The sequence below is a fragment of the Cebus imitator genome, unplaced genomic scaffold, assembly GCF_001604975.1.
Source record: "Cebus imitator isolate Cc_AM_T3 unplaced genomic scaffold, Cebus_imitator-1.0 Scaffold41, whole genome shotgun sequence".
Classification (NCBI taxonomy): Eukaryota; Metazoa; Chordata; class Mammalia; order Primates; family Cebidae; genus Cebus; species Cebus imitator.
This window is the reverse complement of record NW_016107356.1, coordinates 8350465-8377641: the sequence shown is the minus strand read 5'-3', so window position 1 is coordinate 8377641 and position 27177 is coordinate 8350465. Positions and strand designations below refer to the sequence as shown.

At 45.0% G+C, this 27177-nt stretch overlaps 1 protein-coding gene across 5 annotated transcripts in view; it reads left to right on the top strand.

Annotated features, from left to right (window-relative positions):
• Positions 1 to 27177, top strand: part of ERG (ETS transcription factor ERG) — a 280293-nt gene that overhangs the window by 211266 nt on the left and 41850 nt on the right. For all 5 annotated transcript variants that reach the window (XM_037737672.1, XM_017526258.2, XM_017526254.2 and 2 more), the window contains one exon: positions 4553 to 4770. In XM_037737672.1, the coding sequence (XP_037593600.1) occupies positions 4553 to 4770 (218 nt within the window). The remainder of the gene's footprint in view (positions 1 to 4552; positions 4771 to 27177) is intronic.

Genomic DNA, 27177 nt, shown 5'->3' with positions numbered 1-27177 from the left:
TCATGTTGGCCAGGATGGCCTCGATCTCCTGACCTCATGCTGTGCCCGCCTTGTCCTCACAAAGTGTTGGGATTACAGGTGTGAGCCACCACACCTGGCCTAAGATTTTTTTTTTAAGCATGATCACGATCATAAAATTCTTTTTGCACCTAGTTGTTCCATTTGTTTTTCATAATTATCAAATAATTATGGCATATAAGACTTGAAAACATTGAAGATGGATTTGATAATCCAATTCTCAGGAGGTCTAGTTCTGGCCATCTTCCTAATTTTTGAAAACCATGAAAGGACCATTTCCCTGGGTGTTTTTGCTTACTCCAGATGTGAAATCCAGCTGACCATTCTTTAAGATTTTCTCAGTTTCAGCACTTTACCACTCCCAGATTTTCAAAAGAGTTTAAGTATGACAGATTCTCTGTATTAACAATGTAATATTTTTATGAGCTGTAAGGATCACAAATTAGAAGCAAATTTGGACCCTTATTTTCTAATACTTTGGTGAGATGTATGCATCTTGCAAAATATTCATCTGTTATAGAAAGGCATCAGGATTCCTGAAATATTTTGCTGAAAATGTCAGAATGCGTTCAACTTCATTAGGTTTTTTTATTGCTTTAATCTAAATATTTTGGATCCTTTGTTGTACTCAAGTTGAGTTCCTTGAAAATACATGCATATTTTACAGTTATAATATGGGATATAACCTGGTGGGACCTCCCCCCATTTCTGGAACTCTAGGTCAACTGTTATCCCATGACCAAAATCCAAAGGAATGGTCCTCATATGTTATTGGTATATTCTGTATTGACATGAAATAATAAACACCATAGTACTAACACAGCAGTACCTTTTGTTTGGCGACTATTTGATTAGAATTATGTGTTTCTCATAAGTTCTTTAAAAATGGTCTTGGTGACCTGCCACTTGCCTGATGGGAATATCCCAACTTTCCTGGAGCTACAGAAAAAAAAAACACCCCACACATTGGCAAACACCAACCCAAAGTTCAAGTCTTTTTATAGTAACATAGAAGCAGACATATGAAATTATTATGCCACATTTCTGCCAGATTTTGACGTTTAAAATAGTCTCTGTTGTAAAGCCACCAAGCCCTGCAGCTGGCCAGAGTTTCTGCAATAACAATCTATACATGTTCACTAAGGCAGCTGCCACCCCTCGTGGCAGGTAGGCACGTAGGTAGATGAGATCTCCTAGCTATAAGGAGGAGAAGCCAGGCTGCAGGGAAGGAAGGACATGTCAGTCAAGGCCAGGAGGTCTCTCCCAGAGCCAGAGTTAAAGAACGCATGTGGTCCTGGTTACCAGCCTGTGTTCACGCTCTTTTTCTGGTTTTAATCCTACTGGGCTGGATCCCCTTTGAAGTCACAGGACTGCCAGGCAGGGACGGTCCTATGTGGCAGCCTGTGCCGTTCACACTTTAACCAAAGGGGTGGTGAAACCTGCCTATAACCAAGTCAAGTGTGAAGACAAAGAGACGTGGTGGTGTGTGGCTTGATTTTCTTCTGCAGAACAGCACTTGAGTGATCACTCTTCTTGGAGTGGATCTATGAGAACCACTCTCAGCTTATTCTTACTCCCCTAGTGTGTGTGAGAGAGAAAGATTTTATTTATTCGCTTGTTTCTTTTTCCTGAGTTGTACTTCATCCTAGATGTTCAGCAGCCTTTGTTTAATAAGAATCATTTTGGGGCATAGTTCGGGTTGCTTTGTCTTTTCAAAATGTGGGCTGTATTTCACCCCTTTTGAAATGTTTATCCTGAACTTCCTTATTTTTAAAATCTTTCCCTTCTACTGAACAAAAGCAACTGAGGGATTGCTTTTAACATTCTGAATTATTTCCCCTTTCTCATTTTTGTGCAATATTAACTGTGAGAAGAATTTTAAGATACAAAGAAAGGAGGCGTGCCTCCCCTATCTCTAGCATTTCTAAGGGTTTTTTCCCTTCCTAAATTCATCTCAATTAACTTTGATTTCTTTCTTTAGAAAACCATGTGCTGAAATAATGCTTTGCCAGATGTGAGAATGAATTCCTTCCCCTACAAACACACGCTTAAGCTTCATTTTAGTTCTAATATTTTGGTCTGGTTTTTTTTTTAATTTAATCTTACACCATATTTATCTGGCTTTTGGATTTGTTTGCAAAAATATCTGACTTCATCTTGGAGAGGTACTAATATTTTAAAGTTATTGCTTGTTTGTTGTCGGTGCAGCCGTTTTCTTTTTAGTTTGTAATTTTATATATAACCTGTTTTTGCCAATTTCTGATATAAATCACACATTTGTTCATGTTTCTCATCATGGGGAAGCCAAAGCTAACATTACATAGTGTGTTATTCCCCTCTGAGCCTTGGTCGAGACTCAGGCCCAGGAAGGAGGGAGGCAGCAGCCATCAGCCCTGTTTCCTGTTCTGAGAGTGTAAAACACGCTACCCAATGCTGCCATGGGAAGGGAGTATCTGTTTTGCAAAAATTATTTAAGAAGGTTTAATTTTTGTCTTAACGAGCATGACTACACTAAGTCTATGGTGCTGATTTTACTTTGAAATGCACATCTATGAGTTTAGACTCCTTGATTTGGTCACTCAGTTGTGACCAGAAGAGAAAGCCGGTGAAATTCAGGTTCCCTAACATCTAGGATGCCATTTCTGTACTGTCAGCTTCTGTGCCACTGCCTTGTATTATTTTTGTTTGTGGATGAGTTTGCTTTTGCTGTCTATTCAAGATGATTTTGTTCCTTGTGCCTGATTCTGGTTCTCTGTCTGGCATAACTGACTCTTTGGTACATTTTGCATTACTGTTTGAACTCCAGGCTTCATCTTTCCCAGGTGTCACAGGGCTGTCATCCTATAGATTCTAATGGAGTTGAGGGTGGGGGCTTGCATATGCACAGAGGCCTGACCACCACTTTGAGAGACAGAGGTTCAAGTTTGTTTGATTGTTCTGCCTTGCTGATTCTCAGTGCAGTGTGTGTCTGGCAAAGAAGTTTGTGCACGTGGGAAGCTAGGGAAAAAACTTGGTCCTGGGGCAGGTAGGGGATAGAGGGACAGAGTACATGTGGGGTTGGGGAGTGACAGTTTCCTAAAGATTCTGATCCTTTTAGGTGGGGAGGGAGGTCTCCATCTAAGAAAGGCTGCTTCTAGGGTGCAATGACTGATGGGAAACACCCTTATTTACTTAAAGGTCAAGTCAAAGAAGAAGAAGAGGGTGCTAATTTAAACACATGTCCCAAATGAAAAAAAATGTCATAAAGGGCATCATAGGGCTGTGGGGACAAGGGGAAGGCAGATGGCAATACACAAGTCATTCCCGTCACCAATTCCCTAGTTGATCATGGCCAGCTCATTCAAGATTAACTCTAGACCTTTCTGGGTCTCAGGTTTCTCATCAGGAGGTGAGACGTTTGGACTGGAAGGGTGTGCACAGCCCACACACCCCTGCTTTCCCTGCTCTGGCTCCAAAGTTCTTTTTTTTTTCATTTTTTAATAAAAATATGTGGCCCAATTAGCCTTCGCTTCACACCAGTTGATGTCAATACTGAGGATGCCAAAAGACCCATATAAAAATGAGCATTCATATGGGTGTTTTTGTCTATCATAAGAACCAAAATGGGATAGTATCACAGCAGCTCTGTGTCATGGCAGCACAAGACATCATTAAAGTAGCTGAAATTTCCCAATCAAACTTGCCATAGCTCATTGGCTGTAGAATATAAACATAGCCCTTGGCTAACCACTTGTTTGACTTAAAACTGCAATAAATGATTGATCCAACAATGACAAATTGCTATTTCTTCTCACCCAATCATGCAAAAGAGCAAAGATATTAATAGAAAGTAAGGGGAAAAAAGAGCTTGTCAGTGGTCCAGATCTTTTAAACATCCTGGTGTTTGGAAGCATCTGGATACTTCACAGCTTTTTTTGTTTTTCTTTTTTTGGGTTCATTTATCATCCAGATGTTCACCATCATGGAAGCACCACTTGAAACTCTACTTCAGCTAATAACTTAGAGTGGAAACCTTTGTATCTTTGGTTGGTTGCCCTTTGTGGCTCCATTGATCCCTCTGTCTTCGTCTAAGTCCCCCTTCCTCAAAATCCCCGGGAATGTGGCAATTTTGCCAGATGCTTAGGTGTTAGCCTTCACATTTCTTTTTTTATCTTCATGACTGTTCGGTACTCTGTCTGCTTGAATTATAGATTGCATTTGTCAAATAATGACACATGCATTTGGATGTCTTCTAAGACCTTTGAAATTCAACTTCCTTACGTTGAGATTAAAGTGGGTGTTCTGCTGCCCTGCCACTGTCAAGCCTGAGAGGCTTTGAGACCTGCATAAAAGTTTCTCTGGGCTGGCACTTCTAACCCTTACTGTCTGGAGGAAAGAAAAACAAGCTACTTTTTTCTTCTGAAAGGTAGAAGTGGAGACCATGAAAACTATCTAAAATGTGGTCCCAGTTAGAAAGGACTCTGAAATCAACAACTTTTGGAGACATGAGTGTCTATTGGAGTGTCTTGAATTATGCGTTTCTTTGGGCATTCAGGAAGCGCTATCAGTTGTGAGCGAGGACCAGTCGTTGTTTGAGTGTGCCTACGGAACGCCACACCTGGCAAAGACGGAGATGACCGCGTCCTCCTCCAGCGACTATGGACAGACTTCCAAGATGAGCCCACGCGTCCCTCAGCAGGATTGGCTGTCTCAACCCCCAGCTAGGGTCACCATCAAAATGGAATGTAACCCTAGCCAAGTGAATGGCTCAAGGTAAGGAGACGTCTGCCCCTTTCTCTATTTTCCTATCCCTTTTCCTCCGACTTCCCATTTTCCTATCCCTTAGAAAGGCAAAGTAGAAGTTAGTCACGCCTCCCCAGAGATTGACTCAGAAAGCAAGGCCACTGCGCCTGTAGTCCCAGCCACTCAGGAGGTTGAGAGGCAGGAGAATCGCTTGAATCCAAGAGGAGAGGTTGCAGTGTGCCAGGATTATGCTACTGCACTCCAGCCTGGGCAACAGAGCGAGACACTGGCTTAAAAAAAGAAAAAAAAAAAAAAGGAAAGAAAGCAGCAAGGCCACCGAATGGTGACACTGGGCAGCCCTGGGAAAATCTGTTCTCCAGTGGTCTGTGTAGAGGATAGAGGTTGTGAAATCAGTAGTATATTTACCAAGAACTCTCTTTGAAGATGTGTTCAATTCTATTTCCCAGGCACGAGGGTTCTGTGGGAGAGGAGCCTTGCCCACATATGGCAGAATTCATCTGAGGTTTTATTGCCTGGAAAATAATGCCGCCTTATGTTTTCATAAAGGGAGAGTGTCAGCTAGTGGCCAGGTAGTACAGTGTATGTCCAAGCCGTTTGATTTGCTAGTGGGTCTCCTCTGCCTGCCTGCCACCCTCACCTGGCCTTCCAGTCCCCGTGGTCCTCTCATTTCAATGTCTGCTGCTTTTTCCTCCTCGTAGCTTACACATAAAGCCCACTCCAGTGTCTCCCATAATTGTTAGCTTCCCCGAGTTTGTGAAATGCAGCTGTTATGTAAAATGTATTACCAAATGCAGAACTGTCCCTGGCCCTCAAGAAGCATTGAATTATGTGTAGCTTTGAAAAGTAAAATTAATTTCAATTATGATCTAATACCACATATATATTCAGGAAAAAGAGTATCAAATCTTAAGGTAAGGAACAGATTACTTCTTTTAAATGTTGCATAAACTATCATCCGGTCATGAGAACAGCTCATATTTTTGGATATTTTACTGTGTACAAAACCCTTTTATATCCAATAGCCCCTCAGTCCTCCAAGCAGCCCCCCATGAGGAATGCTGGACCCCATTTGATGGATGAAGAAACCTATGATCAGGCATTTCCAATCTGACCCCAAATCACCACTTAAATGGAATCAGAATTTGGATTTAAACCAGGAGTGTTTGACTCCACACCCTGAGCGTTTTCCACTTGGTCAAAGCTGTAATGGGGCCATTTTGTTACATATATGTTTCAATGCTAGAAAGGTTTATTATAAGTGTCACAGTTTATAAGTCTGGAAACCGTTGCGTCAATTCCTAGTGTGGTGTAAATGAAGGTGCCAAGACACAGTGTCCTAGAAGGAACGTCAGCAGCACGGCTGGACGTGCCAGATGGGGAGACAGGAGTTGCCAGAACGCCCCTCCACTCTGAGACGCCAGTTTGCGTCTGTGCAGCTAACTTCTTGAAAAGGCACTGGCTCTGATGCTAAATATTTGCCAACGCACTGGTCCTTTAAGTGGAACTCAAGGCAGGCCCATCTTGGAGCTCATCAAGAGATTCATTCCTGGAGTTATGAAAGCACCTGGTAGACAGTGCAATGATGCGGTCCAGGACACCAAAGCTGTGGGAAGTTAGTGATTACTTTAACCCGTAAATCCTTTCCATTGGATAGAACATTCTGCTGATCATTAACTGTATGTATTTCTGAAACACATAAGAGTGCAGGGTAATCATGTTCTAAAGAATGCAGGAGAGTTTATGCAGAAGAACAGTTGGTGGAACATGGCCTGGAAACATTGAATGAATTCTGTTTTGGGTGGAGTCGTGTGATCCCATATATGCCAATGTGTTCACGGTGGAGACACTAAGACCAGGACACCTTTCTAAAACTTTTCTTCTGCAGAGGCTAATTGCTACCTATGGGAAATTCACCTGCAGGGAGGTGGGGGGTGTTGGAAACGGGAGAGAGAGGAAGGAAGCACCTCCGAGAAAAGGGCAGTGAAATGAGTTCCGACAGACAACAGGCAAAGCGAGCCATGTCCCGGCCCTCTTTTGAGAGTTTGGCCTGGGGCCAGGCTGGACTCAGCAAACCTCCGAAGGGAGACTGAGTGAGGAGGCGAGAACAGTGCTCCAGAAATGAAAGTTTCTGTTGTTCTCACTGTGTTACTCCTGAATTTAAAATAAAATAAGCATTCTGCGTGTGGGAGAAGTGCGAACACTGTTTTCCTTAGCATGGGCCTGTGATTCCCCTTGGTAGCTGTTGTCTAATCTCCCTCCTGGCCAGGCACAGGGCAGCCTTTCACCCTATGTTGTTACCCCAGGGATGCAGGTTGGGAGTTTAGGACAACTCTCAGCCCCAGGCCAGGGGCTGCAGTCCTTAAGAAACACACCAGGGCAGTTTTCCCCCAGCACCCTCAGCGCAGCACACTGGGGAAAGCTCTTGGGTGGTTCTTTTCTTAGGCAGGTTAAAGGCTGGTGCTGGGCCAACGGTGTCTTTCTGGGAAATGACATTTTTCAGGGGAACTGGACATTTTCTTTTTTTCTTCTTCTTTTTTTTTTTTAGATGGAGTTACCCTCTTTTTTACCCAGGCTGGAGTGTAGTGGCACGATCTCAGCTCACTGTAACCTCCGCCCCCGGGTTCAAGCGATTCTCCCATCTCAGCCTCCTAAATAGTTGGGATTATAGATGCCCGCCACCATGCTTGGCTAATTTTTGTATTTTTAGTAGAGACGGGGTTTCACAACATTGGCCAGGCTGGTCTCGAACTCCTGACCTCAGGTGATCCACCCACCTCGGCCTCCCAAAGTGCTGGGATTACAGGCAGGAGCCACTGTGCCCAGCCTGGACATTTTCTTTCAAGGGAACAATGGGGACTTTAAGAGCTTCCTTTCTCAGGGCTCACGGAATTCTAACAGTGCCCAGAATGCTCCTGTCATAAACTTTCAATGCTGCTCCAGCTCTTGAAGCATCGGTGATGTGTTTTGGTGGGTGGATACTGAGTGAAGACCATCATGTCATCCTCCTCGTCTTCTGGGTCCTCTGGTGGATTCGCAGTGGTGTCAGTTTGGCAGGTGCTGTTCACATAGAGAACGAGGTGGACCGCACCTGGCCCATATGCCTCGTTCGAGGAAAAGGGCAGCTGGGTATGATATAGGCAGAGGAGGAACACTGGCTGCAGAGGCCGCCCAAGCTTTGAGGCATCTGGCAATGTACACATGTCAACCAGTCACCAAGTGTCATCGTCCCCCAACCCCAAAGATGTTCCAGGAGGAGGGGTAGGAGTGGCTGACACTAATAATCCCCTTTATAGAAGAGAAAGATACAGTGCTCATGCCCGTCTCCCCCAGAGCTCAATGTGTCTCCTGGCATTGTGTCTGGAGCTGGCCTGGTGCATCAGTTGGGATTCTCTAGAGAAACAGAACCTATAGGATATTTTAATATTTTAAGAGATTTATTTTCAGGAATTGAGTAATGCAGTTGCGGGAGTGGGCAGGTCTGAGACCTGCAGGGGAGGCTGGCAGGCTGGAAACTAGGTGGGATTTCTGTGCTGCAGACTCGAGGCAGAATCTCTTCTCTGGAAACTGCAGGCTTTCTTCTTAAGGCCTTCACGTGATTAGATGGGGCTCACCTGTGTTATCCAGCGAACTCTCCTTTAGTCAAGGTCAACTGACTGAACTACCTACACAAAATGCCTTCCCAGTACCACCTCAGTTAGCATCGGATTAAGTCACTGGGAGCTACACCCTGGACAAGTGGACACAGGGAACTGACTCCCACACCTGACTTTCAGGGCTGCTGCCCTGGTCAGTGACTGATGACCCACTGCACTTTTTAGATCTCTGAGCCAGTGTGCTCTGGGGTTCTTTACAAATGTCAGGTCCAGCCCCATAAAAAGGAACATGGGCGTGATTCACTCCGATTTATTTTGGACACTGTGAACCAGCCCTCGGCTGTGTCGTCCCTGCCTGAGGGGCTGGGGCAGAGGGAGGGTTCATGGAAACACAGCCTGCCAGGGAGGGGCTCACAGCAGAGATGCTGCAGAGCTGGGTGTGGCTCCCTGACTCCTGAGGAGCGGTGCTGCGGGGGCAGCTCCTGAACACTCCACTACCTGCACCTGTCTCCTTCCATGTGAAGATTCTACTCAAGGTAGCTGGCAAAATATTAAGGGAAATATCAGGAAAGTTATAAGATTATAGTCTTAAACCTTTTGGAAGGCTGAAAGGTTTTTCTTAATTTGTGGAATGGACTGAAGGCAGCCAGTTCGTAGTTAAAATATTAAGTCGTAAAGATTAACTTAAGAAAAGCTTCCCCAGTTAAGTCTGTTTACCCCACATTCCTTTGTCTGTGTTTAATCACGTAAGCTATGTGCTAGATAGCTGTCTCAGGGGGAGGTCGAAGAATTACTCCTTAATGGTGTTTCTTCTGGGCCCCAAAACCAAGACCTTTTATCATTTGTAAAACCACTCTTTTCACCGTGTTAATTATCCACAAGCGTGTTGACTTAGAACCTCTGTTATTAAAGCTGAACTTAATAAATGTGAAGAGCAGCGAGTAGCGGTCAGGTATCTGCGACTGACCTCTGAAAGCCCTTGACGAGCACTCCTAGCCCGCTCGACACTGTATTACGTGTGTGTGAGTGCGCTCGTTCATTCGTTGCTCGGTCGGAGTCTACAGGACAGACCTCCACGAGTAATAACCACCATCTCGCTTCCAGACTCGGAAGCCCCAGGCCAGCTATGCCAGGGAGTTGGCCCATCTCCTGGCCCCTGGCCCAGTAGCTTCTAATTGTCCTTGCTCTGAGCTTATGAAGAATGGGCTTTCCTGTAGCGCACATGCCACTTGAAGTCAAGTCCAAGGGAAGTTGCTTAAGGCAAAAATTGCTCTTCGGCTAGAACTTCTGGGCTGTTACCTTCTGGCCCCTGACTATCTTGCGAACACCTCCACGGGAGAAGTGCACTCTCTGCAGCTTAGGTCTTTCCAGAACATGGCCCACCTCCTTCTGCATAGAATACCCAGCTTGGGAACCATGCCCTCTCTCCATCCCTATCCATTCAGTACCCACGGAGAAAAAGGCCATGTGCTTTGAGAGGAAGGAAGGACTTCGTTCCCAACCGAACCGTGGAATTCTACAAAACCTCAGCCCTAACATGCTTACAAGCTCCTGAAATGAAATACGAGCGGTGAAATGAGATCTGTTGCCATAATAGCGTTTCTGTAAAACCTAATAAAAGAGAAACAGGACAGAAAGGAACCACTGCTTTGCGAGCCAACAGGGAAGTCATTGTGGGTTTGGCTTGGCCACTGCCGGATCAAACGGCAGAATTCTTGCAGACACTAATCTAATTGCACGCTGTGTAGACACAGGACATCATTTCTCAGCTTCGCGGTCCACAGCCACCCTGCCTCTCCCTTTCTCCACTCTAGCCTCACGCACCAGAAAGCCCCAAGTGTTCACACAATGGAGAACTGTCAGCATGTGGCCAAACTAAAACCAGCCGTTTTCCTGTGCCATCCACAGCAAGGGCCCAGCTGGGGGTATCGGCGCCTGCTCGGCCTCTCGTGAGCTCCTTACCAATGCCCTGAATTTGCTGTGAGGCCCCCAAAGCTCAAGTCATGGTAGGCTGGCCGGGTAAACGAAGAGGCAACACCTGCTCACTCATGGTCCACGAGCAGACCTTCCTCCCGTGAGCAGGCTGGCAGGACTGTGCAGAGCAGGCTGCCTTCCCTCTATCTTGCCTCCCCAGCTCAGGCCAGATCACACTAAGCAGCACTTTCACCTTTCCGCCGGTGATGGTGATTCTGTGAAGCCCACCTGGAGGCTCACTGCAGGTGGAACTCAGTGAATTTATGTGCCATGTTGTGAGTCCTCCCTCAGCCCAGTGTGCAGGTCACCTGGAGCCATTGCTGTTTGATTCTGCTGAGTGAGGGTTCCCCTGGGGTGGTGGTTCCCAACGTGGGCTCCGGGACCAGCAGCATCAGCGCCACCTGGGAGCTTGTTTTGAGATGCAGCTTCTCGGGTCCTGCCCTAGAATTGGAACAGACCTGGGTGGCAGCCCAGCACTCTGTTTGAAGGAACCCTCTGCGGGATTCTCATGTCTCGTAGTCTGAGAACCACGGCTCTGTTGCACGATCCAAGGAAATGAAAAATGAGAATGCCCAGCAGCTGGGTGAAGGTGGCCCACCCAGTGAATGACCTGGGAGAATCCGCACGGAGGAGGGGTTGTTCCCTGGAAGTCCGCCTGCCTGAGTTGAGAAGCACCACCTTCTCTCCCCACACATTGGCGCTTTGCCCAGCTGGGCCTGTGCAGTGAGAGACGATGCTATCTTGGCCATGCCTCTCTCTGAGACGGAGATTCATTGCATGCCATAAGTGACTCCAGCCTCAGGTGAGATAACAAGATGCTTTTGAGATGTCATTTAAAAAACATGCCACTTGTAATGTGGTGGAGATGAGAAAAAAATGGAGATTACCTGCTGGGTCCATCTGGGCCTTAGACATACTGTTTATACATGGAGTCATTCATTCATTCAGTGAGTATTTATTGAGCACCTACTATGTGCAGTCACTGTTCTAGGCACTTGGGAAAGTGATAAAATACATAAAAAAAAGTTTTGCCTCACTAAGTTCACTTTCTAGCAGTGAAGATGGTCATGACATCAGATCACTTATGAAAATACACAGCAGGCTAGATTGTAGTAAATACTAAGGACAAAAATAAAGCCATGCATGGGATGGCAGCTCTGGAGAAGGTGGCTGGAGAAGATCACAAAAAAGTGGTGTTTGAGTAAAGCCCCAAAGGCAGCGAGGGAGAAGGGCCGGGATTAAACAGCAGGAAATACAGGTATTGATCGACTTTCCGCCTATGCAACTTACGACCATTCGACTTTACGACCACAATCGCTAGCCACGACTGCTCCGCGTCTGGCAGCGCAAACGTTGCCCAGCTGGGCGTACGACAGTGCGGACCAGCTTCCGGCAGCACTACCATCTCCACGTGCACCATTTCAACTGTACATACAGCCTACTCAACTTACGACCAAATCGTGTTACGACCGGTCCACGGTCCTGACTGTGGTCGTAAGTCGAGCACTAGCTGTACTCCAAGAGGAGGGAGTGCTAAGTGCAAAGGCCCTGAGGTCAGCTTGAGGTGTTCGAGGACAACAAGGAGGCCGTCGTGACTGCTGTTCGGTGTTCAGGAAGAAGAGTCACAGAAGATGAGCTTGGAGAGGCCGCGGGGCCATTGCCAGACTTTGACTTTCACTTTCTGACGAGCTCAGAAACCATTAGGGGACTTCAGGCAAAGGAGGGATATAGTGTTTCTTAGATTTTGCAGGGCCTCTCTGGCTCCTGTGTTGAAGCCTTCCTGTGAAAATTTGGGTGTGGGATGGGTGAAGCCTGCATGAGAGTAGGTGAGGGTGGTAACAAGGGAGCGTGGGAGAGGCAGTCACGTCCTGGGTATAGTTGGAAGGTAGAATTAATATGCTTTGCTGATGGGTTGAACATATGGCATGAGGAAAAGAGGAAGTGAGGACGGGCCAAGGTTTGGGGAATGTACCCCAAATGAGGTGTGGACAAGCCCCCGCTAGGAATCCTCTAAGCCTTAGAGGTCCCCTTAAGGGCTTCTTTTAAGCATCAACCCAGACACTGGGGACAGAAACTTCACTCTAATAAACACCAGGAAAACACAAGAGGCTCTTTCCTGCTTAACTGAGTTCAGCAGATCTTAATTCATTAGCCCAGTAGTTACCAACCTGCGTGATGTTGCCCCCAGAGGTATTTGCCAATGCTCATATTTTTGCTAGTCACAGCTGGGAGGTGTTACTGTTATCTGATGGATAGCGGCTGGGGCCACCCTGCAGTGCCCAGGGCAGCACGCCTGCCAGCCCTACCCCAAGCTGTCCAAAGAGCAATCTAGCTCCAAGTGGCAATAGTGTTGAAGTTAACAAATGCTGCACTAAACCAACATTTATTTGGTATTGAATCTGTATCATGTACTGTGTTATCTTCTACGGAGATGGATTAAGAATTAAACAAAGCTGGCTGGGTGCAGGTGGCTCACACCTGTAATCCCAGCACTTTGGGAGGCTGAGGCAAGCAGATCTCTTGAGGTCAGGAGTTCGAGACCAGCCTGGCCAACATGGTGAAACCCCGTCTCTACAAAAAATACAAAAGTTAACTGGGCATGGTGGCGGGCGCCTGAAGTCCCAGCTACTCAGGAGGCTGAGACAGGAGAATCTCTTGAACTTGGGAGGCGGAGGTTGCAGTGAGCCAAGATCCCGCCACTGCACTCCAGCCTGGGTGACAGAGCAAGACTCTGTCTCAAAGAAAAAAAAAAAAAAGAGAAAAGATTCTGTGAGATAAATAGTGAGACACAATCAGCACAGAGCAATGTTCAGGGCCCAGCAGTAGCAGGGATGACGGTGCGATCAACTCTTCCTGGGCAGGAGAGAAAGACCCTGAAAGGGATAATATCAACCCATATTTCTACAACACCCTGTGATGTTATTAATAGATTTTGGTATACAACACATTGTCCAGTTTTCTCATACGTCTGTGAGATGACATTATTATGATGATTCCTGTTTACAGATGACCATTGAGTTTCCAAAAGTTTTTGTCACTTGCTCAAGTCCGCCTGCTATTGGCCATGTGACCACAGGCCTAAACTCTTCTTCATTCCCTTGGGGCTTCTTAGAAGAAGGTGAACTTCTTTTCTGAGTTGATCGGGATAGCAAGGTTCCCTCCACATGTCAGACAAGCAGTGACATTTGATCTGTCTTCTAAGAAGTATCAAATCCAAGTGCCAACTGCATTTTGATTTTTTGTATATATTACACAGTTTCAAAACATTTATTCCCATCTTATTTTATCACATCAGGTGAGTCCACCTGCACTGACCTTTAAATTAACCTCACAAGGTGTCTCCAAACAAAATCACATTTTAAAAATAGTAGGTGGGTCAGGAGTTTGAGACCAGCCTAGTCAACATGGTGAAACCCCATCTCTACTAAAAATACAGAACGTTAGCTGGGCATGGTGGTGGCGGATGCCTGTAATCCCAGCTGCTTGGGAGGCTGAGGCAGGAGCATTGCTTGAACTTGGGAGGCAGAGGTTGCTGTGAGCTGAGATCATGCCACTGCACTCCAGCCTGAGCAACAAAAGCAAAACTTCATCTCAAAAAAAAAGGCAAAACAAAACTAGATGTGGCAAAGAGACCTGCCCTCCGAGCATTTCAGTGCCTCTTGGTAAGTACTTACTGGGCTGAAATTAAAATGAAAAATTCTCAGTGTTAGTATCGTGACTATTTGTATGCCATATTTGTCATTGTTAGCAAAGGCGCTTTGCCTGACTTCTACACACAGAATGAAATCTTGGCTGAGGGTCTTTTAATATCAGGCCATCTCATTTTATGTGCAACACTCAATATTTAATATATGAAAGTAGTTCCCTGGGTCCAGTCTTTTTGCATGCCTTTCTACTTTGACTCACTGCATTGTGACATCACATATGTTTTCTTTCCTTTTCTATGGAGCTTTACATAGTAGGACAGTGAAATCCACAACACAACAAATAATTGTATTTGCCCCTTTCTGCCTTGGGGCTCTGACTTGGATTGGCATAAAAACTATTTCCAAATTTAGCTCAATCGCCTTCCAAGCCGTGGTGGCCCCTGTGTTGGAGGCATCTAAACAAGTGATTTTTTTCCTCACTGTAATAGCGAGTGTCTTGGCACAGGCTGCTGTAACAAAACATCAGACCAGGTGGCTTATACACCACAGAGTTTATTTCTCACAGTTGTGGAGGCTGGGAAGTCCAAGATCACGACATTGGCAGATTTGAAGTCCAGTGAAGGCCCTTTTCCATGTAGGGCCACATGGAAAAAAGGGAGAGGAACTCCCCGGGGTCCCTTCGTAAGGGCACAAATCTCATTCATAAAAGCTCCATCCTCATGACCTAATCACCTCCTAAAGGTCTCACCTCCAAATACTGTCACATTGTGGTGCAGGGTTTCAACACGTGAATTTTGTGGGGAGGGAGCAAACATTCCGTTGATGGGGTGAAGCCAGTTAGTAATAGCCTGCCCTAATTGGGAGGGGCCTTGAGTTCTTGCAAATGCCAATTCATGCATGGATGGAGAGAGAGAAAGGTTAGGGTGAGACACAGAAGCTCTGCTCCTACCTTTTTGTCCAGAGCAGACGTTCCCCATTCCTTCTTAGCAGTCACCCATCACTGTCTTTGCTATCTGTTAGGGTGTCAAAGTGCTGGGCGCTACTTTGTAGAAGAGGAGAACTTAAGAGTTGCATTCTTCATTATCATACAAGTGAATTCCACCCAGTCGTGGTGGGTGCAGTTAGTGGGGAGAGAACTCTTCGTTGGCATTTTCTTTTTCTTTTCTTCTTCTTTTATTTTTTTGAGATGAAGTCTCGCTCTGTCACCTAGGCTGGACTGCAGTGGCGCGATCTCAGCTCACTGCAATCTCCGCCTCCGGGTTCAAGCAATTTTCCTGTCTCAACCTCCCGAGTAGCTGGGACTACAGGTGCGCACCTCTATGCCCAGCTAATTTTTGTATTTTTTTTTTTAGTGGACACAGGGTTTCACCATGTTGGTCAGGCTGGTCTTGAACTCCTGACCTCATGATCCACTCACCTCAGCCTCTCAAAGTGCTGGGATTACAGGCGTGAGCCACAGTGCCCAGCCTTCTTTGGCATTTTCTGTCTTGAAAGTAAAATCGTTTTGGTTAACCAGGATTCACCTAGCCTGTTATAAAAATGAAAACCTGAAGCACCATAATGGCTATTGGGCTCAATTCTTTCTTCTCTGAAAAAGGAGTCTTTCAGACAAATAAAAAGACATACACAAGATAGAAAAGATGTCACATCTGATCTTGGTCGTGTAACTGCTTATAGAGATCTTATGCTACATAGCATTTTTTCAAATGATGAATCCCAAAATGGTGCATTTCCCCCCAGTTTTCAAGATCTAAAAGCAACACGGTCTTGCTGACATTCGTTTTCACTGTAAAGAGAAATGTAAACATATAATGAGGCGTTCTCAGAGAAACATGGAGCCCCCTTTGAGGGGACAAAGAACTAACTGTTGGTGAGCTGGTGGTGACTTTTTAATTAATTTTGTCTTCAACTGCTTCAGAGAAGGGGGAAGGAAAGGACTGTTGGGAAGAGGCTGAAATTCCAGGTGTAAGAGAGAATATTTAGTGGGGGTAAAAATAACACACAGCTGTGAAGACAAACATCTACGGTTTCAGTTTGAGCCTGGAGTTCTACATGAATCACTGCTGAGCTCCACCCGCTGCTCCAGCCATGGGGTCTGAAACAGCTTTTCCACTGCCTCTGATTCAGAAATAAAACAGACCCACAAATTACCCTGCAGCGCTCCAGACAATCCCCTCCTTGTCTCGGGTCCTAAAAATACCTTTTGTGGTGACTGACCTCAATTCACACTATGAAACTTGATTAGGAGTTTGTTCGGTCGATTAGGACTAAGTGTGTGCTTTTAGGATCCTTATGAAGAAAACCACCTGAGAAGGGATTTATTTTTATTCAGACTTGAGACAGGCCTGGAATGCTTGTCCCGGGCCAGCCTCCTTGTGGGGGTTCTCTTGTAGCACTGACCCCATTGCCCTCTTAGGGTACGGCTGCCAAAGAAAGCCTTCCCATTTCTTCCATGTGGCTTCCTCACCAAGTTCTTCTTAATGTGAACTAACATAATGAACTAAAAAGAACATTCAGGAAGATGGTGACATTCCAAAAAACAGTTGCATGCTGAACACTGCACAATAGTACACCTTAGCATGCTGACCCACATGAGAGTTTACCGAGGTACAATTACGAACAGTTGCCAAGAACAAAAAGCTTCACATTTACACCCACATACACACATGCAGAGGCGTGCACATGCATTATGTTGCTGTGTTAATTTGTAGAGTGCTTCACAGTTTGCAGACCCTGTTCACAGGCATCACCTCAGGGATGTCCTCACGGCGACCTCAAGAAAGCATTCATTCCTTTTTATGAATGAAGAAGTTGGGCCTCAAGAGGTTAGGTGACTCATCTAAGGTCAACCAAGATCAACATTAGTTTTCTGATTCCAACACGAGAGGTTTTCTCTTGCAATGCAGGTAGAAGATAAGGAGCTTGATATTTAAATGGAAGATTCATTCATAAATGTACTCACTCATCCTGCAGACACTTACTGAGAAAATTCAGAGAATGGTGGAAGTATAAAGGAGACATTCCTCTCTGGACGCCTGGCAAAGGCTTGTAGAGACACTAGAGGTGAGCATGGACAGGTGAATAGAGCAGGTACCAGGTGGTGAATAGTTGAATAGGGCAGGTATCAGGTGGTCATGGGCAGGGACTTAAAGGCAGAGGGAGTAGCAAAAGTGAAGGCCCGAAGGGGAGACTGGTAGGGGGTGATGTGGGATGTGGTCTTTGAGCACAGAGCACATGGAGTTGGGGAGGGGCTCTGGCCACTCAAATGCTAGCCCCTTGATAATGGGAACACTGATATAATCCCAGCACCTGGGACAGTGCTTGGCCTAGAAAGATGCTCAACAAATATTTGCTAAACAAATGAATGAATTGAGGGGCCCTGGAGCCAAATCACTGAGGAGAATCTAGGGAGGGGCTATGGGCCATGACAGGGATTCGTTTTGACTTGACCAGCTTGCATTTCTGTTTGAGGGAGAGCACTCTGGTAGCAGGAGAGGGAAGTTTTGGAAGTGAAGTTCAGGGACAGTCACCAGCATGTGATGGAGAATAGGGGGTGGAAAGTTGTGTCTAGGTGCCAGAGGAGTTCAGAGAATTAGGAAGGAGGATGGCTCTGGAAGATCAGGTAGATTTTCGACAGGATGAGCGGGTTTGCCTCCACTGACCCAAAGAAGATACTGATTTCCCCAATTACATCTGACTTGCCTTGGACTTTCTCCAAGGAGTGGACCTCTGCTAAGTGTTCTGCAGTGAGGGTGAATCAGATTTAATGTGGCCAGTGAGCGTGGGACTGTCCCTCTGGGATGTATTCAGTGCCATTCTTGGATAAATGAGGCCCATTCACACTCACAAGGGCTGAGGCTCCATGCTTGTCAAGCTAATGGCCACGGCTTTGCCATTTCATTTCGGGTTCTTTCCATGACGGAAACTGCCTCACTGTAAGTAGACTCTGATGTGAGAAAACCAAAGTCAAATGCCAAGTTTATTTTGTTTTTCAAAGACTAAAGACTAAATTTTACATTTCTCAGTATGTTTTTTCAGGAATATTAGTCCCCACCCCCAAACCCCCCTTTTTTTTTTAAAGTGGCAGCAGCGCAGGGAGGCTTTCATCTTTGAGTTATTTTATTTAATCTTAAAAAACTACATTGATGAGACTGACTACTTCCCCAGTGGTCCAGCTCCTGCCCTGGTCTGCACCTCCATCTTTTTGGGTCTGCAGTCAGAGTCAGATGCACTCCCACTCGGCCCTCCCACCATGGGGACTTTTTGTCTGTGTGTGTGTGTTTTTTGTTTGTTTTTGTTTTTGTTTTTTTACACTTACCAATGTTCACCCATCCTCTGTGTAAAGCATGCACCCTGCTGGGCACATCAATGAAGTTTTGGGGAGAAGCATAGAACACTTATCTGCAAATTGAGGTGACTCTTTCTTTTAGACCAAATTTATCAAAATTCATTTATATGTCCACATAAACGTTGCCACCTTCCAAGCCTCCTATGGGGCCCTGTGTTGCTCCCTTATGGCTGCTCTGCTCAGCTCATTTCTATAACTCTCTTCCATGGCCGTCTTCACAGCCACTCTGAAGATATTCTCTTAAAATACTTAATAGTGATGAAATTGAGTTTTCTGAGGCGCCATTCAAGGGTGCCTCAGGTCTGTGAAAGATACTCCTCACACAGATTTACCAAGTGAGGGCACAGAGTGTGGCAGTGCAGTACTTGGAGTTGAGACCCTGACTATCTAGGTTCAAATCCCAATTCTACTACTACTGGCTGTGTGATCTTGGGCAAGTTATCCAACCTCTCTGTGCTTCATTTGTAACAAGGCTGCTGTTTTCGAGTATTTATGTCACAGAGATGTGCAGATGAAATGAACTAACAGCAACAGCTGACACTTAGCATGGTCATATGCTAGGCACCATTTTAAATGCTTTATGCACATGTTTATTATAACATAAATACATGAAAAGTGTCCAGAGCCATCCTCATCATTAGTCTACAGTGAAATGCTGGTTGGAAGATTAACCAACTGAGGCCTGGGAAGAATTGTTTACCCACAATGCATTTGGTGCTCTCAGAGACATAAATATGGCCCTACTTAATGTTGGTAAATTTGAATTTAAAATCTAGAAAGCAGGGGTTTCAGCACAGTAGCTCATGCCTGCAATCCCAGTGCTTGGGGAGGCTGAGGTAGGAGGATTGCTTGAGGACAGCAGTTAGAGGCCAGCCTCAGAAACATAGTGAGACCCCATCTATACAAAAAGTTTTAAAACAGCCAGGTGTGGTGGTGCATGGCTGTAGTCCCAGCTACTCAGGAGGCTGAGGCAGGAGGGTCGCTTAAGGAGTTTGTGAGTGCAGTGAGCTAGGATCATACCCCTGTACTCCAGCCTGGGTGACAGAGCAAGACCCTGTCTCTTAAAACACAATAAAATAAAAATAAAATCTAGAAATATAGGAGTTATGAAACTGGAGACATCTATAACACTGCATCTCTCGAGGTTTTTTCATTTTTTAATCACTAACTTTTTCATGTTTTTGCACTGACTTCTCTGACAGGTCAGTTCTTTCCAATAGCGGCTAGTATGGAGGGCAGGCTGGGGGCTGAGGACATGCTGCCTCTAGGTCTCTGTGGCTGCAGCATCTGAGCACTGTGTGCAGGGAGTGTCCTGCTCTGCCACCAGCTCCTCCTGGCACTGTGTGGGATGGTGTTAGATGTATTATGAGATGTTGGGAAGGATTTAAAACCATGAGCATTGACTTCTTAAAGCACATTAGTATTCTGAATTAATGATAAAAGGACATGGCAAAGGATATCAAATACATTGGAAATTTTGTTAAGTTTAAATTAAGGAGAAAAGGCAGACATATCGCTAAGCCCAGTTGACTTGCTGCGTAGCCCGGTTTTCTTCATGAGAAGCCCCAAGAAAACTCTCAAGCGTTACCCCACGGAGAGCTTTATTTGTGCTGAATAACTGGTTTGTATGTAGCTTACTAATACCTTGAACCTTGTCATCAAATGCATTTCCATCTTTGCTTTGGCTAGTAGAAAGGTCAGAGTGAAATTGGTATCCCACCTCAGCTGGATAAATAGCTTACTCAGTGGGCTGCTTTTATCTCTTAATTCCTTTTTTGCCCCTGTTTTCCACTCATTTGTATTCTGTTAATTATTTGTGTTATCATTTTGTCTTATATGCATTTTTATAACCCACCCCAAACTTCACATAATTTGCACACAGGTAGGGCAATGACATATATTTAAAACCGCTATACGTATTTATAAATAGAACTCTGGTGTGGCAGAGGAAAATTATGGAGCCCCTCCCTAAACAACTGTTAACGAAGCTAATTGCTTGTTCATCCAAGTGGCTTCCAGACAGTCATGCCTGGGGGCTTGGAAATGGGGCTTCTTCCAGCCCTCTGATTCAGTAACCATATGAGAACCTGACTGGGCTTAACAACATGTTTGCCTTCTCTCCTTAATATAAATTTAACAAAATTTCCAGTGTATTTGATATTCTTTGCCATGTCCTTTGATCATTAATTCAGAATACTAGTGTGTTTTAAGAAGTCAGTGCTGATAGTTTTAAATGATTAGAACATAATTCTCCAAGTGCTATTAAGAAGGATTTTTGTTTGAAGCTCAGCAAGCCAGTTTCATTGGGCACGTCTCCAGTTACCAGAAGGAGGACACCAGCATTCTGTTTTTGGTTTCCATCATGAAGGTTCACGTGTCTTCCTACACTATTTCCACATTCCTGTGAGTGACCACAGTTATGCCCAAATGCCAAGGAAAAGTGTGAGATTGCTGCAGAGGCTACATTCCTCAAGTAGTGTGGCCTGTAGTCCCAGCTATTGATAGGGAGTCTGAAGCAGGAAGATCGCTTGAGCCCAGGAGTTTGAGATTCTGTGGCCCCAAGGGTGTTGCCAAGAGAGCTGGGAAGTGTTATGGCTGGCTTTTTAACGCCCCAGCCGCTGGGCCATTGTCCCGTTCCTTCTCAGAATTCTGAGCCAGCCACCCCCTCCTGGGGACCCCTGGCTGATGTGGAATTTCCCCTGCTGTGAGCAGAGGGAAGCATCTGTCTTCCCAGCTCCTGTTTACTCTTGATGCCACATATTGAACAGGACTGTCAAGTCTAATGTTTCGTGGGCCACAAATGGAACATGGATCTGAGAATGTGGATTTGAGAATAGCAGCTCATGACCAAGAGTCCAAAAGCAAATGCAACAAGAACAGAGATAAATAGATGGGACTTAATTAATCTGAAAAGCCTCTGCACAGCCAAAGAAATAATCAGAAAACAGACAACCCACAGAGTGGGAGGAAATATTCACAAACTATGCATCTGACAAAAGACTAATATCCAGAATTGACAAGGAACTCAAACAAGTCAGCACGAAAAAAATAAATAATCCCATCAAAAAGTGGGTTAAGGACATGAATAGACAATTCTCAAAAGATATACAAGTGGCCAGAAAACGTGAAAAAATGCTCAACATCATTTGTTTTCAGGGAAATGCAAATCAAGACCACAATGTGATACCACCTTACTCCTGCAAAAATGGCCGTACCTTAAAAAATCAAAAAGTAATCGATGTTGGCCTGGATATGGTGAAAAGGAAACACTTTTACACTGGCAGTGGGAATGTAAACTAGTACAAACACTATGGAAAATAGTATGGAAAACTAGAAGTAAAACTACCATTTGATCTAGCAATCCCACTACTGGTTATCTACCCAGAGAAAATGAAAAAGACACTTGCACACAGCACAATTCACAATTGCAAAAATGTGAAACCAGCCTAAATGCCCATCAATCAATGAATGGATAAAGAAAATGTGATATGTATATATATCACATTTGTGTATATGTACACACACACACACACACACAAACACCATGGAATACTATGCACTCATGAAAAAGAACAAAATATTGGCATTTGCGGCAATTTAGATGGAGTTGGAGACCATTATTCGAACTGAAGTAACTCAAGAATGGAAAACCAAACATCATATGTTCTCACTTATAAGGAGGAGCTAAGCCATGAGGACACAGAGGCATAAGAATGATACAGTGGACTTCGGGGACTCTGGGGAAGGGTGGGAATGGATGAGGAAGAAAAGACTACATATTGGGTAGTGTTTACTGCTCAGGTGATGTGTGCACCAAAATCTCAGAAATCATCACTGAAGAACTTATTGATGTAACCAGATACCACTTGTTCCCCCAAAACTACTGACATTTAAAAAAAAGACAAAATAATTTCTGTATGTCCTCAAAGGAGTCTCTCAGAGCAATATCTTGAACTGCACTTATTTGCAGTAAACAAATTTCCACCTAAACAATAAGACAGATACATTTCATATTTACTAAATGTCTGTTTGACAGGCATCTGCTGAATAGCCTGAGAGTATTCTCAGGAACTGCTGCAACACACATAAACAAGTATGTGTATGTTTAAAAGGTTTGCATGTGTATGTTTAAAAGTATGCATATGTTTAAAAGATAACTAGATCTTCATCTCAGGAAGGCATCAGGGACTCCCCGACCCATATGCTACTCTTGTTTAAAGTGTGCATTGCAGCCCCGATCCTGACATACTGTCCTACGTAAGGACTGTTCATTCCCTGTGCAGTGTGCTCTTTGCCATGTACACAATTGAACCTCCAAATTCTTATCATGTGAGAATGGAGAACACGTGGTCCTGTATGCTGGGAAGCACTTGGTGCAGGTGGCATACCAAGCTGTTTGTGGGAACTTTTTCCCTGGTGATATGTGAGCCTCGGAATGCCCGGTGAAGGTGGGGTTGCAGTGTGGTAATCAAGACACAGCTTTCTGCAGTGTGGATCTTTTCTCATCACACCTGGGCAAAGAGCCAAAAATGTATTTATAGTGAGACTTTCAAGTGAACACTTTTCCGTTCTCTGAATTGTGGTAAAATTTCCTTTTCTTTCTCTCTCTTTCTTTCTCTCTCTCTCTCTCTTTCTTTCTTTCTCTTTCTCTCTCTCTCTTTCTTTATTCCTTTCTTTTTCTCTCTCTTTCTTTCTTTCTTCCTTTCTCTCTCTCTCTCTCTCTCTCTCTCTCTCTTTTGAGACAGGGTCTCACTCTGCTGTCCAGGCTATAGTGCAGTAGCATGATCTCAACTCACTGTAGTCTCAATCTCCCCAGGCTCAGGTGAACCTCCTACCTCAGCCTCCTGAGTAGCTGGGACTACAGGTGTGCCACCATGCCCAGTTAATTTTTGTATTTTTCATAAACATACGGTTTCATCATGTTGCCCAAGCTGATCTTGAACTCTGGAGATAAAACAATTCGCCTATCTTGGCCTCCCAAAGTGTTGGGATTATAGGTGTGAGCCACTGTGCTTGGCGTCCTTTTCTTAAGTAAAGCAGATACCTCTGAAAATCCTTTTCTTCTCCAGGAATTACCCCTCTTTCTTATTTGTGTCTTGAATATGTACCCTGGTTGTGACATACACATGCTGTGCAGGGAATGAAGAGTCCTGGGGTAGGACAGCATGTCAGGGTGAGTGTTTCAGTGTACACTTTAAACCAGAGTAGTCTATGGATCAGAGAGTCCCTGTTGCCTTCCGGAAATTAAGATCTAGTTACCTTTTAAAGGACACTGTCTTGCCTTTACTCGGTGGAGTCATTCTGTGCAGGGTCAAGAAGCAGGATGGAGCCACCCAGATTGACATCTCATTCTACCTCCTCCTGGCTGTGAGTCCTGGAGGCAGCCCCTCGTGTTTTGCTACTCAGTTCGCACCTCTGGAAAGTGGAGATGATGCCAGCAACACAGTTCCCTGTGGTGAAGTTTGACAACTGTTAAGCTCCCAGACCAGGTCTTAAACATGTTAACGCTACTCTTTTTCTGTTAAAATTTGCAAGAGAAGCCTGGGTGCAGTGGCTCATGCCTGTAATCCCAGCACTTCAGGAGGCCGAGGCAGGCAGATCATCTGAGGTCAGGAGTTCGAGATCAGCCTGGCCAACATGGTGAAGCCCCGTCTCTACCAAAATGTACATAAATTAGCCTGGCATGGTAGCAGGTGCGTCATCCCAGCTACTTGGGAGGCCGAGGCAGGAGAATCGCTTGAACCCAGGAGGAGAAGGTTACAGTGAGCCGAGATTGCATCACTCTAGCCTGGACAACAGAGCAAGATTCTGTCTCAAAAAAAAACAAAAACAAAAACAAAAAAACAAAAAAAACACAAGAGAATTAACAAGGGAAAAAGACTAAAAAGTGAGAACAGAACAGCTGGGGCCTGCTTAACTAATATTTGTTGAATATCCGCTTTGAGTCTAGCACTTCAGCGACCCTTTCCATTATCGTTCCCTCTTTGGGGACGGAGTTCCCTCAGAGTTATTACAAAAAAACACATGAAATAATAATTTTAAAAAAGTGGCTCTGTTCTATCTTTTTCTAAAGCTAAACCAAAATGCAATGGAAAAAATAACTTTAAAGTTGTAAGTTTTGGAAATAGGGTCTGAGGGCCTCATTCTGCAGTTTTCCACAATGAAAGCTAGGATGGGAAAGTCTAATGAGATAATTGGATGTTGTTGTAAAAGGAAAACCGTAGCTTTACTGGCCATTGCCTATTTTAAATATTTACACATATTTTTAGAAAACTCTCGCAAAATGCATTTTAATAGTTCATCATATCCGGATTTGGTGAAGGGTTTTGTTTTTGTTTTTGGTTTTGTTTTTGACAGAATCTTCCTCTGTCACCCAGGCTGGAATGCAGTGGCACAATCTTGGCTCACTGCAACTTCTACCTCCCAAGCTCAGGTGATCCTCCCACCTCAGCCTCCTGAGTAGCTGAGATTGCAGGCATGAGTCACCATGCCTGGTCGAGTTTTGTATTTTTAGTAGAGACATGGTTTCACCATGTTGCCCAGCCTGGTCTCAAACTCTTGGCCTCAAGTAATCTACCCACCTCGGCCTCCCAAAGTGCTGGGATTACAGGCACGAGTCACCATGACTGGCCTGAAGGATCTACTTTAATGTCATAGGAAAACTTTTGTGATCTATGCCTGGAGTTCTTGTGCTCAGATATGAAAATCAAACTATAAAGAACTAAAAGAAAATGAAAAAGGCCTTGGCTGCAAGGGTTCAAAATCCCCAATGTCCCCTGTTTCTATAATTCTATACATCTCTTGGATCCTTTGCTTTTCAACAGTTAACTGCATTGCTGGAGAAGAAAGAATTGATGGGGCCTGGTATACAGCAGGCACATAGCAACAGTTGTCTAAATGGATGAGTGAATGATTGAAACTGAACAAAGGTTGTCTAGAATTTGTAGCTGTTACTTGCGTTACTCACATCATCTGGATAAAGTCTTTTTCCTAGAGGACTGAATCCCTCTAACTTCTTTTCCCTAGTAACTTCTCTTCTTGAGACAAATATACCAAAACACATGCACTCTACTCAGCTGATGGAATTTTCCAGAGGACTAGGAAACTCAGTCTCAAGTGAAGACATTCTGTGTTTTGATATTAGGATGGGTCTTTTAGAGATAAATGTGCGAAGCCAGGAAAAATAGCATCCAGAGGAAATAATGCATGTGTCGGCAGTGGTGGAAATATTCAGGATCTACTTCATGGGAACTCAGACCATTATTATTTTAAAATTTCCTTCATGTTAGCACAGCTGTGAGGATGCCATCAGGCAGGGCTGTGTCCCAGGCCCGTGGTAGGGCCTGAGTCCTGCGTGGCCCTGACTCTGACCTCCATCTGCACATGGCCGTGCCCCCACTTCACTGTCAACACCTGAGACCCGTCCATAGGCTTCAGACACATTTGTAAGTGATGTTGAGAACAAACCTATACTTTCAAGTTCCCAGATGCTGAACAAACCCTTTCCCTTCCTGTCCACGTCCCAGCTGTGACCTTCAGGTGTGGAATGATCTCCTTCTCATCCCACTCAGAAAGTGCCCTCCTGCCTCAGATGGTTTTGACCTGCTTAGACTTGAAGGTCACATCCATGCCAAGCCTGTAGCTTTTTGATTCTACAAGTTCTCTGTAGAACTCCAACTCACAAGGTATGGAAAAGATAAATGAGGGTTCATTGGAGTGGATCCCACAACCAGAAACACTGGGATAGAAATCTAAAATCCAGAGAGAGTGAATTTTCCCAGATTCCCAGGAAAATGAAAAAATAGGTGCATTGGATAGAGCCTGAGAGGCATTTCTGGAAATCCACCTTAGACCACAGACCCTGAATATTAATACTTCTCAACTACAGTGACCCTCGCCTGACCATCTATGTGTTAACCATCTAAGAAGGCACTGACATGTATTTTCTGTTTTCTGCTTAAGCTGGTTTTTCATTTTGGCATTTCCCTATCAGGTGTGATATCACCAATGTCCTCTAGCTTTTGCATCTCACTTTTTAAAATGTTTTCCTTTTCTTTCTCCAGAAAGGTAGGTTTGACTTTATCCAAATGACAGTGACTACCTTACTAACAGAAGCCCTGTGACCTGCTGCCCAAGGTCAGTAGTCAGTAGCTGACCCCTCTCTGCATCCACACGGTTCCTTCCACATCCCTTTCCCAAGGGTCCTCTAGGACTGCTGGAGTCCACTCCCATGAGGCCTCCTCTAGCATCAGCCCCCACCCTTCCCTGCCCTTCCTGTCTACACCTAAGCCTGGAACACAGCAAGTCTTCAAAGCTCCGTATGTAAAGATTGGCTGCAGGGATTTGAAATTCAGCAGGAGGATTTCATTCTGAGGTTTTGAAAGGAGCAAGATAAACCTCGCTGAGCAGCAAGGGTCCCTGGTGCCGCCTCTCAGCATCTGTCTTCTCTGCCTGTTTACTGTCATACTGCAAGAACAAAGAGCAGTTCACTGTTCCCCGCAAGTATTCCCAATCAGTTGTCACAGATGGAGTTTTGACACAACAGCTTCAGGTGGAGCTGCTTAAGAAATAGAAGCCAGGTGGCAGTTCCGCCTCCCTTGTGGATGCTCTGTCCGTCCAGCCAGTGCGGGCACTGTCCTAGCCAGTGCAGGCTGCCTTCACAGAGCCCCACAGACTGACTGGCTGAAACAACAGGACTCAAGCTTGCACAGTTCTGGAGGTTGGAAGTCTAAACTCAGGCGCCAGCAGGGCCAGTCCCCGAGGAGGTCTCTGTCCTTGGGCTGCAGATGGCCTGGCTACCTTCTTGCTCTGCCCTCATATACAGAAAGAGAGAGCTCTGGTCTCTTCCTTTTGT